We start from the raw sequence: 19662 nt of genomic DNA, 5'->3' as shown, positions 1-19662 counted from the left end.
CCAATTGTCTCTTCCCTTTGGGAGAGATGAGGCACTGCTAGTTAGCCAGAGCTCAACCCGGATTTGGGGTGACAAGGGTCCTTCGCCGTGGGTTAGACTTAGTCCCCCACACTGTGAACGATCCTGCCACCCAAAAATCCAGTAGTCTCATTAGAATAATGAGAGCCTACGCGACACCATAATGGAAAAGCCAACTGTGTGACACTAAAAAATAAATGTAAAAAGGAGACAGCATCAGCCTGGAGACAAGCAATGCATGAAGTGGGCATGATGCATTTTTGTAGTAAAAAAGGAAAAAATATTGATGTATCAGTAGCACCAACTAGCACGTAAAACGGCATTGTCCTGCGCTTTATCAGCACCATCCTAAACAGGTCAACATACAGGTAAGTAGAAAGAGATATTTACAAAGTTATAATGTGGACTGGGGTTGAAAATAAGATGTCTGGGGTTAGTACAGGTTCCATAAAAACAAATTGAAGCTTCATTTAATGTAATCAATATCACGATAAACCACACATACAACTCCTTTGTCACAGACAAGGCACTGAGTGATGCAAAGTGGACCCCATGTCATCATGTATGACAATTTCAGCTGAGCCTAACTTTTTAGTCAACAGTATTTTGCACCTTGGGACTTAGGCTTTCCTTTCCCACTTTAAACAGCATGGAAAATGCTGTTGGCTGAAAAAGCTTTAATAAAGAGTCACACCAGGGATAGGAGTTACCCTTGGTAGCTATACACTCCTCCTAGATGTAGCAACGTCACAAAAAGGATAATCAGCTCAGGCTGGTCCTGAAAATAAAGCAAGGGCCAACGCCACCAAATCAAAGGCCCATATATACATATTGTACATCAGTTGTTGTTTTCCAGTGTGACAAAAAAAAAATCCTGTGCTGGACAACAAACTAACCTTCTGCTTGTGTAACTAGACAACCTTTCCACAAAGCCAGAAGGAGCTTTAGCTTTGAGGGCTTTATTATCCACCATACCTTGTGCACCAAGTAAACAAGATGTGCTTGCAACAACGTTCAGAGATATTTAACTTTCTTGAAGCACCTTGCAAATGCAACCTTTTCGCGAGAAAGATGCTAACAGGAAATTATATTCTGTTGTGTAATTTTTGTCCACAATCTATTGCTGTACAAGAAGATAGGTTTTATCATACAGATGTAAAATGCAGGCCTACCTTGCTGTACCAGTTCAGGCAGGGCTGTACAACATCCGGCTCATCGATGCCATTAATTTCAACATACCAGATGCTAAAGTTAAAGCTGGGTCCCCAGGACAACAGAGGCACTAAGAGTAAAGAAAGAGGGCAAAATAAGTTATACTTCACATAGGAATTAATAGCATTGTCATTAATTAGGTCTCAACTACAAACATGTTTGTTCAATCCTAAAGTAGTAAAACAGTATTTAGTTCTACTATAGAATTACAAAGAATCGAGTTCGGTTTTCCATACAGGTTTTAGATTCAAAACACTGTCAAATACGTTCAAGCTTTATACACTGACGTGCTTTCAGGTAGAGGGAAGGAAAAGAAAAAAACAGGAAGATAGTGGATACAATGTGCAGCACTGTGGCCTTACAGTCGAAAACTCCAGCCCACAGTCAAAACACACAACAGAAAAAAATACTTTTTTTTAGACCCAATCACTAAATGGAGGAGTAACGCACATCACGTGACTCTAAAATATGATGCGCTTCAAAGAAACGTAAGAGGAAACGTTAACTGACATTAGGCAATGCAGGACTGCCTTTTAGCAGCAGTTTTCTCTTCTAGTCTGCGGGCTCTCTCTCCCATTTTCAACCTGTAGCAATGGAGCCACCTCATGGCAGGACTGACACTTCCGCTATAGCTAAAGCTTACACATATATATATGAGTAGAAATATATTACAGACTGACGGTTCGAGTGGCAAACTAAATTTGTGTGCACAATATTGCTAATTTCTTGCTAAGCAGTGTCAACGGAGCAACTACTGGAAAAAATAAATATATTAATCACTTTCAACATGCATTAATCAATCAATCAATCAATAGATTTATAAAGCGCGCTATGTACCCGTTAGGGTTTCGAGGCGGGGGGTGGGGGAGATGGTGTTGCTGCTATCGTTCGAAGAGCCATGTCTTGAGGAGTCTCCTGAAGGTGAGGAGGTCCTGGGTCTGGCGTAGTGAGGTGGGGAGAGAGTTCCAGGTCTTGGCGGCGAGGTAGGAGAAGGATCTGCCGCCAGAGGTCTTGCGCTGGATTCGGGGGACGATGGCGAGGGCAAGGAGGGCAAGGTTGGCAGAGCGTAGTTGGCGTGAGGGGACGTTCTTAAACTCCCACGATGTGGCAAACTAACAATCAACATATACAAAACCAGGCACACTGCGATAATCTTACATTACACTGGTCAATAATTAATACCATTGAAAAAACATTTGCCATTCAACTACATGGTTCAATTAAAATGTATAAAAACCAGAGAACAAATAATTAGAAGAGCAAATACAATCTTATTACTAGTAATTGAGAGAAAAAAATATTCGAATATGAAGAAAACCAGCTGGATTCACATATAACATTTGTTACAAAGTTGGCAAAGCAGAGCCAACAAATTCAGAAACTTGTATTTAAGAATTGGCCAGTGAGTGAACAAGATGAAACGTTTGGTTTGATTTTCAAGAAGAAAAAAAATGTGATGGTTGCTTGATAAAGGAGACCAATTACAAGTACAAATGCAATAAAATCAATATCACTGTTAACAGAAACAAGAACACTATTGATTGGCTACACTATTTGAAACGTGAGAATGTTAAAAAAAACAGTTACTATTTTCATCTGTATGCTAGCAGGACAATCAAATTCCAATAATTTGGTACAAGTAACAGGTTTTTAGATCTATTCTATACAGAGTTCGTGTGGGTTGTAGTATGTGTCCATGGCGAAGCAACAGGTTGGATTACAGTGGAATTAGCATTATTATGATATAATAATCAAGCATCACAATTTCTGATTCTGAGATACCTTTGGGGTTAAAGCCATAATATTAACCAAATAAGGTTTCAGGGTTTGCATATAGTTCTTCCTTTATCTCAGGAAGGATATTTTGCCAATGGGTCTAGCTTGTAACTGAAAGTGTCTTTTCAGTCACTGGCAAGTTTAGGGGCTCAATATGAAATCATGCATACACTCAGTCACTCATACTTGCACTTATGCATCCATTCATTCACTCACTGACTCATTTGTAAATTAAACCACATACTCAACCATAATAAAACACACACACAAACTCAATACGCCTATGCAAGAGCCATTAAAAGAATACAAGTAGAAAAAAGAAAACAAGTATTGGCTGCCTAAACATAGCAGACATACATTTGCAATAAACAATACATAGCAGAGGGTGGCTGTCTAGCAACGCTCTTTTACACAGTGTATTGTTGTTTTAAAGTTACACAGCCATCAAATTTAGAAGTAATGAGTTGGCCATCTTGGAGCAGTAAAAAAATGATATGCTATGCACCATACCATTCCAAGATGGTTACTCAGTAAACATCGCACTGAGCAGCCATCTTGAAATAGTATTATGCATAGTGTATGGCTGTTGTACTACTTCAAGGTGACTGAAATAATTATTTTAAACGTGGCAGTCATATTGTAACAATAAAACAATGGAATTCTATGGAAAATGCCATTCAAATAAGGTTGCACAATTTACAAACACTGGGTACACAAGATGCATCCGTTGATCTGCAGATGAAATGAGGGCAAAGCTGTACCAATGTCTGGGAGAGCAGCAGCATGCTCTAAAACATCCAAAGGAACAACAAGCATTAGAAAAGCCAATCGGTCTGTGTTTATTTTGCTAATGCTACAGCATAAGTGCATTCATGTCAGTACAAGAAAAAAAGGAGGGCTATATTATAGGGCCCCTGGCCTTCGTGTATTGTTCTATTTTAAATACAGGTCGAATGGCAAGAAAATTATTCCATGTTTAGAAATGAATTCTACTAGCAACTCAAGGTAGTAGTGAAGAGTGTCTGTATATCTCCAAATGTAGCAAACCTGTATCTCGGTAAATTAAAGAAAAAAGTTTCACACATTAATAATCCTGTTGATGACAAGAGTCGTTCTTCGAAGCGCTATATAGACAATATATTTCTTCTTTGGCACGATGAAGAATTAGAACTCCAGGGTCTCATAAACTGGCTTGACAGCCACAGTACTGACTTGACATTCACAGCAAATTAAAGCAAAACTGAAATTAACTATCTTGACCTTTCAGTGAGACCCAAGTATGGAACACTGTACACCACACTACAGAAATGAAGAACACTAACTCCTTGCTAAGGTATAGCAGCCAATACCCGTGGGACAACCTGCTGCTTGGTCAATTCTTGAGAAGATGCAGGAGCTGCCTGATAGTTTCAAAGAAGCAGAGCATCTGAAATCCAGACTGACTAATAGAGAAGTGGTACCCCAAAAAGATCATCAGCAGGGCCCTGAAATGTGCATGGTTCTGTCTTAGTGAGAATTTACTCAACCCCAGAGCAATAGAAAACACGTAAAGCAGGACAGTGATTATCAGAACTTTCAACCCTGTCAGGGACGACATAAAAAAAGATCACCATTCAACACTGGTCTTTGATTAAGGATACATGCACAGATTCCACTATTCATTTTTAGATGAAATAACGTAAGGGAAAGTACACAGAGAAACCAAAAACCACAAGCACATCCAGGGGTAACATATAGGGTCACTTTAAATGTGGCAATTGTTTTTACTGCAAATACATTAAGAACACAAAAGTATTAGCAACAGTATCAAGAGCTTACACTCTGTAATCATTTTCAAATTTTAACACTTAGAATTTAATTTATGCCATCAAATAAATGTCGATGCAAACGTTTGCATGTGAGGTCGGCATCCCAGATGGTCAAGCAAATAATTGGACAGTACAAGAGTCACATCAAGTGCAAAGTAGAAGGTGTGCCTTTAGTGAGACATTATATGGAAGAAGGCCACATGGAAAATGACATCTACTGGCAAGTTGTTAATGTAGTCAAGATGGCATAAGAGAGGGCAACATCTCTACATTGTTGTTTACCAGCGAATGAAGATGGATGGGCTTACTTGAGAGTACTACAAGGGGTTTGCATGACATCAAGGACGTAAGCAGATTATCAGTTCTCAATACATGAGGCTTATATTGCCTTATGTGAGCTATCCTTTGTTAACATGTGATGCCTTTTGCTCCTGGTGCCTTTCTGAGTAGGTGAGAGGTATTTGATCATGTGCATATACATGCTCATCGTCTAAGGGTTTGTGAGTTTCACCCAAGATGTTGGAATGTCCCTTTCGTGCTGGTTATCCATATGGAGACCCTTAGACATGACACAGTCTGGACAGTGACAAATTGTATCTCCGAATACCACGAGTCTGTGGGACCCATCAGGTAGAGAGGGTAGCAGTCAGTAGTTGTGTCTTGATAAACATTCAAACTGAACTTATAAGTGGCCTCCGATCTGATGTTAAAGTCTATCTTCTGGGACCTGGTTGCAGTTACTGTAGCCTGTTCCTTGCACAGGGATGGTTTGCTTCCTTTCATATCATCCAGTATGTAACAACAGCAGCCGTAGCATGACGTCCATTATTGGACAAATATAGACACACTATATGGCATCCTTGTGCACATTTAATTGACCTTTTTTTTTATTTACTATGTGATTGGTGATGACGGTATTTGCTTGTAATTCTTTTTTTGACTGGTGAGATATGACCTATTCGTTATTAGGCGGCCCCACCCATCCTGCTCTGCACCAGAGATGTGAGAGCCATTACAACGTGGGTAGGATGACACATGTTTTGTGTGTTTCAGCGATCATCTCACTGATTATGCCTTGAATGGGGTAGTGTAAGAGCATGCCCCTTTGTTTACCAAGGAGACCTACGTTTGGTGATTGTTCAACGTGATTCACTTCCAACATGGCTGCTATAAGTTCTCAGACTAACTGCTTGGGACAGTGACTGCTAGCTAAGTGGGAGCATCAGCCTGTGCTTCTTCTTTGCATTTCAATGCAGAATGTAGTGGTAATTACACATACACGCCTTTTTCCTTAGGCAGTTCGATGAGTTTTTTATTTGTATGCCTGTTAGGGTGCATGCAGTATTCCTAGATTCTTGACTTCTTAACTAATTTTGGGTACGATTTGCAGTTTTATATGAATTGTGCTCTATAGTGGAACATCTGAGTGTGTGACAAAGTGTGGGTCAGGTCAGTGATATTTACAGAACTCCCATGAATCTCACGTTTTTGGCTCATTGATTATGAAGCTGACAGGATCTATTTCAGTTTCTAGATATCTTGGGCCGAGTAGTTTATTAGGCCAGTGGCACTTTGATTTCAACTCTTTACACACGACATACACCGGGGGACATCGGTAACTATCTTTCCCGGACGTTACGAAGGAGTCAGCATTATTCCACCTTGTGGTGGGTGCGCTTTAGAAACTATACCAAGCCTTCATCTACTTTTTGCAGGGCTCACTGGATACGCAGTATCACAAGTTGGATGGCACGACTAGCTACTATCTCTAATCAGTAGGAGGCCTTCTTGTCATGGAGTGCCGCCCCCCCTTTATAGTGTGCTAGGCACTGAACACAGTTTGGTACATTATACACGAGTCTAGCAAAGGATGCACTTAAAAAGCAACTTCTTTCTAGATTGATCTATTCATGCTCGCTGGCGGAGTCACTGGTAATGCAGAGTCACAGTTTGGATGACAAGTTTCTAGACGTATTCGCACTCGATAACAGGTCTCCCTTGTGGGTAGTGTCACGGTCACTCAAAGCACACTTCCCATTTTGGTCTTAACCCGGTCTAGGGGAGATCATCCTAAGAGTGATGAGTGTCACGCTTAGGCTGAACTAGGTGTATACCCAGTATGATTAGATGATTATTGAATCTCTTTGTTTTGTATCAAGATTAGGTACTCCATACGGAGACAGCTTTTTGGTTACAATTACTGTGGTGTCAAGTTAGATGACGTTATTGGTCTGTACTTGACGACTACGATTCACTCACAGTCCACTTTTCTCTTCTAGTTGCATTAGATAGATGACTAGGGTGCAAATAATACCGGGATAAACCTTCGACACCCTGTCGCCTTTGTTTTGTCTTGATTTAATTAACGTGAAGGAAATGTATACAATTGATACAGACTCCTTATGATATATTTTTTTAATGCGTTAACAACCTTGGGCTTTGAACAGTGGCTGCTTTCACTCTTGTATATATATTCATTTAGCACTGCGTCGCCTGCACTATTTTTCACGGTGCATATTGCACCTTGCATGTGTCCCATGAATAACAATCTGAAACTAAGAGAAAAGTGTGACGGGTTGATTTTTTTTTATTTCAAATTATAAATTGTAATGCGAGGCTCTGATATGGCAAGCACACACAAACAACTGAAACCTCTATCTCTAAACCACAAAGGAGGTAACTTTCTAAATAGGGTTGCCTTTGTTCCTATTACAAACTCACTGTTTGCTATCGGGGGTGAAAACAAAATGTTTATGACACTCGAACATACCAACGGCAGAAGACTGACTAAAGCCCCTCTCTGGATGTGTATGCATGGCTGTAGAATTATGAATGTATTTTTTTTTTTACAAAAACCTGTGAGAAAACTAAACCTGTCACACCATATTAAGGGTGTCTAGCAAGGATTATCACAGTGTTAATCTTCTAACCCCCAGGGTTTGTGAATGGGTGTAATCAACAACAAAATCCTTGACTACTAAGGTAATCTGTAAAATTCCATGAAACAAAATACCCGTCTACAGTCTTTCACACAGTGCAATATCAATCTACCCTGGAGGACATTAGCTTTAGTAAATGATTTTCATTAAAAAAAAAATATATATATTTTTTTTTTTATTGGAACTTTTCGTAATAAGTAGGAGCAGACATATGCCACTGAAAATATTTTTTCCAATGAACCAATCAGCCATATAGTCTTTATTACTGGCTTGTCACCATTACCAACTCAGGCCTCCAGCACCGGAGTGTAAGACTTCCTACAAGGCAACCTTTAGCTATAGAGTGCTACACTTACAAAAATATACACAATTACAGTTGCCAAAACAATGTATAGCCCACACCCCCATCTTTATTCTCCCTTAACAAGAATGGTCTAACAAGGGTTCTAAGAATGTTAATCTACCCTCAGGGTTTACTCAAGAGGTATTCAACATGAAGTCCCTTGCCTACTATGGTAATCTATGATATTCTATGCAACAGAATGCCTATGTACCATCTGTGAAATAATATAATAATCTGTCAATAAAGCTCATTGGTCTTAACACATGCTTTTCACAATAAACAAGTCTGGTGTATTGTCTTTGTTAAAACTTTTCATTTTACACAGATTAGACATACAGCCTCTGACAGAACTTTTCACAATGAACCTATCAGCCTTATGGCCTTTGCCATATGTATGGATACATTACCAACTAAGGCCTACTGTACTGATAAAGCCATTATTAGACAAAGTAAAAAAAAAAAACATGTTAAAGAAATACCGCTAGTAGAAGACTATGCAAACCTTCCAAGGAGAGCCTAAGAAGGATTATCACAATTAAAATCTTCTACCTCCATGCTTTGTCAAAGGGGGCAACCAACACCAAAACCTTTGACTCCTACAGTAACCAATGAGATTCCATGTACAAAGTACCTGCCTAGAGGTTGTAACACTGATATACTAATCCCTCATCAAAGGCCTTTTGACTCTCCCATATGAACTGCTATGCAGTTAGTAAGTCAAGGCTATTGCATTCACCATAACGTTTCTTAATAAACAGATCAGACCGGTGGCATCTGACATAACTTTTGCCAATAAACCAAAAAGGATAATTGCTGTTATTATTTTGTCACCACAATCAACTCAGGATTACCGAACTGACCTAAGGTTTCCAACAAGGCAAACATCAGGCATGCAGTCATAAAACTACAACTATTCAGAACATTAAAGTCGGCAAAACAATATATAGCCCCTCCAAAGATGTGTTAAAGTGCAAATCTTCTATCACCCACTGTTTGTAAAAGGAATGACCAACACCAAAACCCTTGCCTACGACAGTGATCTATGATATTTCATGATAAAATAATGGTCTACAGCAGTGGTTCCCAAACTGTGGGCCGGGGACCCCTGGGGGTCTGCAAAGCATCCTCAGGTGTCCACGACTGCTGAGAAAATTACATAATATTAACATATATGGTCCCCATCTTTTAGTAATGACTCGATGAGGGAGGTGGGGTCCCCAGATTCCAGTAATCATTCAGTGCGGGACCCCGGATTCCAGTAATGAAAAAGTGGGGTTCTCACAGTATATATGTCGAGCATTTGTGGTTAATTTTCATGAGAAATAGATCCGTTCTATGGCTCTACTCATACCTTTTTGCAATGTATTAATCAGGCTTACAGCCTTGACTGGCCTGTCGCCAGGACCAACTCCATCTGGCTGCACTGAAGATAAGCTCTACCACAAGGTACCCATCAGGCAAAGTCTAATAAAATTACAAATAGGTACAAAGTTACGGCACCCTTTCTAAGATTATCGAGCAAGGGTTATCACAGTGAAAATCTTCTATCCCCAGGGGGTAACCAACACAGAAACACGTGCCTACTAAGGTAAAGTGTGACATACCTTATAAAACACCTCTCTACAGGCTGTAACACTGTATAATAACAATACAAACCTAAATGCCTATTTGCTTTAACTTCTCACAATAAATATGTCGGACATACTCCCTTTGCTGTAAATTTTAACAATAAATAAATCAAGTCTATAGCTTTGATAACGCCATCACCAACTCAGTATACTGTATGGAGCATAAAAACCTTCAGCAGCACACAACTTCAGCCCAATCAAATGCGTTGCTCAAGGGAAATCGACATGTGGGTGAAGTTAACACCCCTTCTACCAGTAGTACTTCTTAAAGCACCATTTCTGCCCCTCAAATGAGGTCCTGTGACAGTTGCGCTGTTAGACCAGACATAAAAATCAATTCAGTAGCAGAGCGTTAACCAGCAATTTTTAAAATGACCTTGGACCTGGATGAAATTGTCTCACTAACCAGGTCTCACAATTTTACTGTTCCCAGGTTTAAATAATCGCATTTCAAGTCACCCAAATTTCCTGGCTGTAAAGCACTCACTACGTCCTCCTCATTTTTAAGAATTCACATAGGTGGCAGGGATGACATGATTCTCTGATGTGCTCTGACAGCTTCAAGAGGATCAAGGAACGCTAATAGTGATTATATATAAAAAAAAAAACTTTTTGGTGAAAGAATGTAGGCATGATAAAACAAATCATGGTGTAGTATCGATCTGCTGCATTAGTTGCACATGCGACCTAAGAAGCACACACCTACAAACCTTGGGAGAGACCAAGAAAATACATTAAATGCAATAAGGGGGTTGGTGCCACTAAAGCTGTCTCAACGGAATGAGTGTTTACATCTATGTACACTACAACTTCTTTTTTTTATTTTTTTAAACTGCTTCAACATCCCTTCTACAGTTATATTTTATTACCAAAAAACAGGTTACAGAGGCTCTTATGTTAGGTTTCATAAAGGTATAGAGTATCAGACCCTTCTAACTCCTGTGGTTAATGGGAATTTCCAGCCACTTATGCACAAGCTGGCTGCAAAATGATACTTTGCAAAAGGAAAAGTTATATAAAGGGAACCATGAAAAGGACAATGAATTTGGCTCAGTTAACAAAGGATCAACATTATCAAATTCAAATCAAAGTGGAAAAAAATATGTATTTGTGTTTCCCACACTATGCTGTATGTCTCGTGTGTACTGAGGCGTGAGAGTTACAGGAGAGAAGGAAAAAGAGAACTGGACAAGAGAGGAGATGACAGAGTTTGTTGAAGTCTGAGGAAGTAAGAACTAGGAGGAAAAGGAAAGGTGGGAAAACAAAGCTGAGAAGGGGACGAGTAAGGCGAAAATAATGGGGCAAAAGAAGGGATGAAAGTGGAAAGGGAAGAAGGAAAGATGGAAAGGGAAAGAAAGCTGAAGAAAAATAGAGTGTATAAGTATGTGAGATAGCGCGATAAAAAGAACATTTGTGCTTTACGAAATGAAAAACGATCAAATATTGCAGGAGTCTAGGAAGTAGTATTTGCAGCCCAGACATAGACTTGGGATTGATAATTTTTTGAACTCACTAACCAGCAACTACCTCACTAAATGGCTTTCCCTTCCAAAGATGCTGAAAAAGCCACAAGTGTCCTTGACACCACCCTCTCACCCTAAAGAACAAGTTACTTACCTTTGGTAACGCCTTATCTGGTGGTGATAAGACCTAGTCGCAGATTCCTTACCTTAGAATTCTGCCCCCAGGCGCCAGACTGCATTCGGAAATAATTTATCAGCAGTACCTCTGCATGTCAGAAGAGGGTGTTGTGAGACTCTGTAGCGATGTCATCCACCGGATGTGATGTTGATAGAGTCCATATAATCCCATCTCCAGCACACGAACGTCAGTTTCTTTTGTGACTGTTTTTGGCGCCAAAAACGTGGAGCCACTTATAGATGCGGTCTTTGGAAACACTGTGTAAAAAAGAGGCATCTCTGTGTTAATTACGAACTCCTAATGAAGGCAACCTAATGCCAAGAAAGGGATCTTTCAAATAAAAAAGAGAAACAGTTCAGAGAGCTTCCCCTGTAAGAGGAGTCCCTGTCCTAGAATTCAGTTCGCAGAGCAGTGAGGATGGGTGATTCGGTAAGGAATCTGCGGCTAGATTCTGTCTCTATTAGATAAGGCGTTATCAAAGGTAAGTAACATCTGATAGAGACAACTAGCCACAGATTCCTTACCATAGGAAGTAGATGCCAAAGCAAAACCACTCCTGGAGGTGGGTCTGTTGACCAATTTCCGACAAGGAAGTCCTGCAAGACTGACTGTTCAGACAGTAATGTTAGGTAAACGTGTGCAGGGAAACCCACATTGCCGCCAGGTATACATATCAAGATATACATCTTAATATAGAGGTTGTGGATCTGACTCTCTCAGGGAGTTGCTTCTTGGGCAATGTGTGACAGATTGTAATGCAAATGTGACTGATCCTGACAAAGATCACGGACTAGAACCAGCTAGTCTAGAAAAGAGACCGGATACTCTTAGGAATTCAGGTGAGTAAGAGAACATAGTCTACACCATAAGAACTGTGGAAGGATCACAGGCAAGTGAAGCCATAAAGGCACTGAAAAGCATGGGAATAGTATTACGATGGCATTAGGGCAAAATGGGTCAGAAGACAACAGACAATATGAACATATAAACCACCTACTTACAAGGTGGGATTGAACCCATATTAGGCCAGTACATGGGGGCCCATAGTCAACAGGCAATGCCACTGAGCTATAGCTCTTTGCCATAAAAAGCCATATTTTAGCTAAAGCTGCTCTGTAAAAGCACAGGTAAAAGTAAAAAAATAAAAAATAACCCATTTATGAAGAAGAAAGTATGGAACAATGTTTTAATAGAATTATGGCTAAGAAACAATACAATCACCATAAGTAGGCACTTGTGCAAGCGGTAGGCCATGCACAAAAGCTGCCAGGGAATTATGACAACAAGCTCCCTATAAGGGATACAAAAAGAAGTACAGATATCTAGTAACGCCTATAAGGCCTGCAGAAGATGCTCTACACAGAGAAGGGAACATACCATACTGGTAACTATCTCTTTAGCAAGAAGCCTGTCTTCAGAGAAAAATAATAAAACCCTGTTTCAACAGGTGCTAAACCCACGTAGGGTCACAAAGAATATATCTTCCCTATAGCATACAACAAAAAGCTGTCATTAAGAGCCATAAGAAAATACAGAAGTACCTGCAGAAGGCAGGAACACAGAACAAGGTGCCACCAGAAGGTGAATGGTTCAAACTGTAGCAAAAAAAGGGAGACGAAACTTGGAATCAACACGAAGTATAGGACTCCACTCTGGAATGGGACCATCTGTAAGCATAGGAATAGGCATATTTAAGAATATTTTCCACCCCAGCTGTCCCTAAAACATTGCAACACAGAATCGGCATAAGTGCAGAACAGGAAGGTGCCATTGAAGGGCATGTCATCCAAGGTGGGTCGGACAGCCTCCGAAAAGCCAGAGAGGGGTAGCCAGGCATGATGACGCATCGTGACAGTGAGCCATGGATCAGCCAACTGACTCTGTGATATCCATACCATACCTCATGGCACACCTAGCTGCCTCTTGCCCAACCTGGAGTGTCTGGGCAAGATCACGCTGGGTCTACGCCACCGTCAGCTGATGGAACTCCGGTATTGCAGGTGGGAACCCCGAAGGGCTGTGCACTGGAGCAGGTACCGATAAGAATATGGATCCAGGGGGGCCTACCTGACGCCGAGGGCGAACCTGCCAGTGTGAGGTCAGGTAGGACACCTCTCACCACCTTGGTAAAATAGGTTTGGGATGAGTCAGAGAGTTGAGATAGAGGATAGGGTGGTGGTCAGACAGAGTAAAGCTTTTGAGAATGTAAAATGTTTTTTTCCTCTTGTACAGTAGGATTGGAGTAGCAAAAATATAGACACATGATTAAATAGGTAAGGGAATAAATATGTGAGGAATATAATATATCGAGATTTAAAGTTGTATCGTATAAACACAGGCTTTCAAGAGTTACAGTATTTGAAGTTAATTTATTTATTTTATCTTTCCTCAATGCTTGTAGATAAATAGTTAATATAATATTTACCTACTGTGAATATAATATAAACTAAAAAGAGGGACTAGAAAATATGCAATGACCTATGAACATGTCAAGTATAGAATAATATATATACAACGCGTTTCAGCCGTAGCCTTGCTCACGTACAAATTGGGAGTTTACTACTCTTACTAAATACCCATGCCTAATAAAACACAGAAAAAGGACTACACAAAACACATGCTTACAATCCACAAAAAAGTACGGGCGCCATCTTAAAATCTCCAAAGGTACATTAAATATATCTTATAAAATTAGTTGCATATGTCATGATAAAAATTCTGTTGGTATTTCTTAAAAATTAGAATATATCATTATATGAATGAAAAATGTTTTTAAGAATATTATAAAAAACAATATTTTTTAAAGTTTTTATAAATATGTAATTCATTGTGAGTTTGGATGACATTAGTTCTGTTTTTAAGGTAGCATGTGATCCCGTCAAGAGCAGTCCCCTCTATGCCCGCTTCACAGAGTCTTTGTATTAGAGTGTCATAGTCAACTGTGTCCAAAGCAGCTGCGTGGTACAGGAGAAGTAGTGTAGCAACATCATTGTAGTCTATTGTGTTTTTAAGATCATTCCAGATGGCGATAAGGGCAGATTCAGTGCCTCTTCCTGAGCGGAATTCAGTTTGGAGGTCCGAAAGTATTGAGTTATATTAAATGGATTGTGACATCTGGGCCAAAGTTGCTCTTTCTATCAGTTTGGCCAGGAAACGACCACTTGTAATCGGACTGTAGCTGTTGGGGTCATTAGGGTTCAGGTTTGTTTTCTTTAATAACCAACATATATATGCCTTTTTAAGATCTCTGGAAAGATTCCCATTGTTAAAAAGATATTGATGATTCTTCTTAATGGTGTGGCAGCAGAGGTAGATAGATGAATATTCTTGGAGATGTGTGGTGGACAAGGGTCACAAGGGCAGCCGGAAGGCCTGCTTGCTTTGACTAGATCCATAAATTCATTTTGTGATATTTGTTTGAAGGAGTGCAGAGGCTGGTGCTGGTGGTTTTCCTTTACATTAAATAGGAGTCCAATGTGTCTGCCTTTGTTGTGTAATGATTTGCCAGTTTGTCTGCGAAATCATGAGTAATGGGATGAGTTCCTTCCATGCATTTAGGTTTTCCAAAATTCATTGAGAATTTTATAAAATTATTTATTTGCAGATATAGCATTTTTAATTCTGTCTGAGTAGTACCTTTTTTAGCTATATTGATTGTTGATTTGTATATTCTGTTAAGTTCGCGTAGCTGAAGTTTGTCTTGAATGTTGTTTGATTTAAGCCGGGTTCGTTGCAGCCTTTTGATTTGTTGTTTTATCTTTTTAGGTCTATATTTCTCCAAGGTGCTTATTTTCTTTTATCCTGTTTTGTTTTCCTTAGTGGTATTAGGTTATTGAAAAATTCTGTAGCCACTTGTAAAGTCTTTGATCAGAACTTATTGTTTCTAAATCTGCGTTGGTTGTTAGTTGTGTTTCTAAGTGTTCAAAATTGAGTTTGTTCCATGGTCGATAGGTGGTGTTATGTAAGATGGTCTTGGATGTGTTGATGTGTGGTGTTTTATGTTGGAAAGTTACCAAATTGTGGTCTCTCCATGTGACTGGTGTGATGCTTTGAGTGGTAACTAGTTCTGGGTTTCCAAAAACTACATGTAGGGTGTGTCCAGCGATGTGTGTGGGATTGTGTACGATCTGATGTAGGTTCAATGTGACTAGACCAGTGATTATAGCTTTTGGATGGGGCATATTGGGTTTGTCAAACCAAATGCTTAGGTCCCCAATAATGCATAGGTTGGAGTATAGTGTTATAAGGTTTGTAACTGTTTCTAGAAATGGGTCTAGGAATGTAGATTGCTAGGTGGTGGTCTGTAAAGGAGGAGGACGTTATAGGAGGAAGTTGGTGTAGGGTTGCATATAGTGAGGAGGGCCTCACAAACCTGTATGGAGATGTATCTGTTTTGCTGAGATTCATTGCTTGTTTGAATACAACAACTAGTTCACCTCCTTTTTTGCCTATTTGGTTTTGTGTGATGGGTTGATAGCCTGGAGGAGCGGCTTCATGCAACACTGGGGCCATATAATCTCCCACCCATGATTCAGTTATGAAGAGTAAGCCAGGTTGTGCGTCAATAAGCAGGTCGTAGATGTGCTACTTGTTTTTGGAGATAGATTGAGCATTTATGAGTAGGCAGTTCAGAGATTATGTTTTGGTGGAGGTGTGATTTTGCTTTGTAGTGGAGTTAGTATATTTTTTTACTTGTAGCAGCTGTGTCATTAGTGTTGATATTAACTGTATGAGGGTCACAATAGGGTTGTTTTTCTATACCGTGTTACTCGTCCAGCAGGCTTAGAAGGTATTTTGTTGGATCTGCATGTGTCGGTGGTGGAGATGGTGGTTAAGAGTGAGATAGTGAGCTGTGTTCTTTTTGTAGAGTAGCCTTTGTAGGAAGTTGGCTCTGTATATACTATATGAAGTGTGCACAGAGTCCAAGGGTTCCCCTTAGAGGTAAGACAGTGGCAACATTAGATAATTCTAATGCTATATTTTGTGGTAGTGTTGTCGAGCAGTAGGCTTATCAGAGGGTAGTGTTAAGCATCTGTTGTACACACACACAGGCAATAAATGAGGAACACACACTCAAAGACTTAACTCCAGGCCAATAGTTTTTATATAGAAAAAAATATTTTCTTAATTTATTTTTAGAACCACAAGTTCAAAATTTGAAGTAAATACATAAAATGCAAGGTAAGTTAGGAACTTTGAATTAGAGCAATAACATATACAGTTTTGGTTAAAATAGCAATAAGCTATTTTAAAAGTAGAGACAGTGCAAAACTCAACAGCTCCAGGGGAAGTTAAGTATTGGTTAGATTGTGAGGTAAGTAAGACACTTACAAGTCTCAGTTCCTGGGCATAGGCAGCCCACCGTTGGGGGTTCAAGGCAACCCCAAAGTTACCACACCAGAAGCTCAGGGCCGATCAGGTGCAGAGGTCAAAGAGGTGCCCAAAACACATAGGCGCCTATGGAGAACAGGGGTGCTCCGGTTCCAGTCTGCCAGCAGGTAAGTACCCGCGTCCTCGGGGAGCAGAAGAGGGAGGTTTTGTAGAGCACTGGGGGGGATACAAGGCAGCACACAAAACACACCCTCAGCGGCACAGGGGCGGCCAGGTGAAGTGTGCAAAGCAGGCGTCGGGTTTTGTAATAAGATTCAATGGAAGGTCCCGGGGGTCACTCTGGTGGTGCAGGCGGAGCACAGGGGGGCTTCTCGGGCCAGCCACCGACTGGGATAGGGAGAGGGTCGCCTGGTGGTCACTCCTGCACTGAGGTTCGGTTCCTTCTGGTCCTGGGGGCTGCGGGTGCAGTGCTTGGTCCAGGCATCAGGTCCCTTGTTACAGGCAGTCGCGGTCAATGGGAGCCTCTGGATTCTCTCTGCATGCGTCGCTGTGGGAGTCCAGGGGGGTCGTCTCGGGCTACACACAAGGTCACAGTCACCTGGGAGTCCTCCCTGTGGTGTTGGTTCTCTGGATCTCGAGCCGGGAGCGTCGGGTGCAGAGGGTGAAGTCTCACGCCTCCGGCGGAAAGTGTGTGGTCTTTGAAAGTTGCAATATTATTGCTGTTTGTTGAGCAGAGCCGCTGCTCATGGGAGTTTCTTGGTTGTTAGGTTCAGAGCAGTCCTCTGAGGCTTCAGAGGTTGCTGGTCCCTGTTGGATGCGTCGCTGTTGCAGTTTTTCGAGTCAGGAGACAGACTGGTAGGGCTGGGGCCAAAGCAGTTGTCTTCCGTCGTCTCTGAAGGGCTTTCAGGCCAGAAGTCCTTCTTCTTAGTTCAGGTTGCAGGAATCTGATTTCCTGGGTTCTTGGGTGCCCCTAAATACTAAATTTAGGTGTGTGTTTAGATCTGGGAGGGCAGTAACCAATGGCTTCTGTCCTGGAGGGTGGCTACACCCTCTTTGTGCCTCCTCCCTGAGGGGGGCACATCCCTAATTCTATTGGGGGAATCCTCCAAACTTAAGATGAAGGATTTCTAAAGGAAGGGGTCACCTCAGCTCAGGGCACCTTAGGGCCTGTCCTGACTGGTGGGTAAATCCTCCTTGTTTTTCTCATAATCTCCTCCAGCCTTGCCGCCAAAAGTGGGGGCAGTGGCCAGAGGGGTGGGCATCTCCACTAGCTGGAATTCCCTGTGGCGCTGCAACAAAAGAAGTGAGCCTTTGAGGCTCACCGCCAGGTGTTACAGTTCCTGCAGGGGGAGGTGAGAAGCACCTCCACCCAGTACAGGCTTTGTTCCTGGCCACAGAGTGACAAAGGCACTCTCTCCCCATGTGGTCAGCAACTTGTCTGGTTGTGGCAGGCTGGCAGAAACTGGTCAACCTTGCACTAGGAGTCGGACTGATTTTCAGGGGGCATCTCTAAGATGCACTCTGGGTGCATTTTACAATAAATTCCACACTGGCATCAGGGTGCATTTATTGTGCTGATAAGTTTGATACCAAACTTCCCAGATTTCAGTGTAGCCTTTATGGAACTGTGGAGTTTGTGTTTGACAAACTCCCAGACCATATACTCTTATGGCTACCCTGCACTTACAATGTCTAAGGTTTTGCTGTAGGGAAATAGTGCTCATGCACATATGTCCTCACCTGTGGTATAGTGCACCCTGCCTTAGGGCTGTAAGGCCGGCTAGAGGGGTGACTTACCTATGCCACAGGCAGTGTGAGGTTGGCATGGCACTCAGAGGGGAGAGCCATGTCGACTTAGTCATTTTCTCCCCACCAGCACACACAAGCTGTGAGGCAGTGCGCATGTGCTGAGTGAGGGGTCCCCAGGACAAGATATGCTGCAGCCCTTAGAGACCTTCCCTGGCATCAGGGCCATTGGTACCTGGGCTACCATTTACAAGGGACTTATCTGAGTGCCAGGGCTGTGCCAATTGTGGAAGCAAAGGTGCAGTTTAGGGAATGATACACTGGTGCTAGGGCCTGGTTAGCAGGGTCTCAGCACACTTTCAATCATAACTTGCAACAGCAAAAGGCAAAAAGTCAGGGGCTAACCATGCCAAGGAGGCATTTCCGTGCAGCCCTGTTGTGTGATAGTCTTGGGGATGCGAAATTATGAAGAGTGGCATGTGTATATTTTGTTTGTGTCTGCTTAGGGTGGAAGGAGTATGGGTTAGGGGTGGTGGTGGAGCATGTGGGTCATATTGTAAGGCTCTAAATTGTGCAATGGATGAGAGGCGGTTGAGTCAATGTTGCTGTGTTGGGGTGTTGGTGGTAGATGTTGGTGAAGAATGTGATTTTTGGAGCAAAGTTGGTGTAGGATTTGTATTATTTTTATAGTCAGGAGGGTGGGAGCGGGTGTGATAAAGTATTTTTAAAATGTGTGAGATTTTGATGTGTGGGTGTTTTGTTTTTGTGGAGCAGTGAGGAGATATAGATGTAATATATTTTTTTTGTAAAGGATTTGTATGCGAGTTACTGCTGGTAAGTGGTGTTTGAAAAGTGCAGGGGTTGGGGGATGGAAATGAGTTTTGAAGAAGAGTATTTTGTGAGTAAGAGGGGAAGGACAAGAGTTATAATCGTGCTAGATTTGATCATCAGAAAAGGTAATGTGTGGTGGATAAAAGTGTAAGGAACAAAATGGCTTCTTGAAGAGTTTTCTTGATTCACATGCTGTGCAGATCTCCTTGATAGGTATGTTTGCCAGGTATGCCAGTGTGGTGTCTTTCTTTCTGGATGAGTATGCTCTGGGTCTAGTAGTTAGCTGTTTTCTCACTTTTGTGTAGCAGATTTGAATGGTAACAACAATTCATCTGGCAATAGTTGCTTTGGATACTGGCAATACCTTGTTTGCTTTGGCACAAAATGTT

At 41.4% G+C, this 19662-nt stretch overlaps 1 protein-coding gene across 2 annotated transcripts in view; it reads right to left on the bottom strand.

Moving 5' to 3' along the window:
- The window catches only part of MKLN1 (muskelin 1), a 568922-nt gene that overhangs the window by 347416 nt on the left and 201844 nt on the right, over positions 1-19662 (bottom strand). For both annotated transcript variants that reach the window (XM_069229308.1, XM_069229309.1), the window contains exon 5: positions 1191-1300. In XM_069229308.1, the coding sequence (XP_069085409.1) occupies positions 1191-1300 (110 nt within the window). The remainder of the gene's footprint in view (positions 1-1190; positions 1301-19662) is intronic.

The sequence above is a fragment of the Pleurodeles waltl genome, chromosome 4_1, assembly GCF_031143425.1.
Source record: "Pleurodeles waltl isolate 20211129_DDA chromosome 4_1, aPleWal1.hap1.20221129, whole genome shotgun sequence".
NCBI lineage: Eukaryota > Metazoa > Chordata > Amphibia > Caudata > Salamandridae > Pleurodeles > Pleurodeles waltl.
This window is presented reverse-complemented; position numbering and strand designations above follow the sequence as displayed.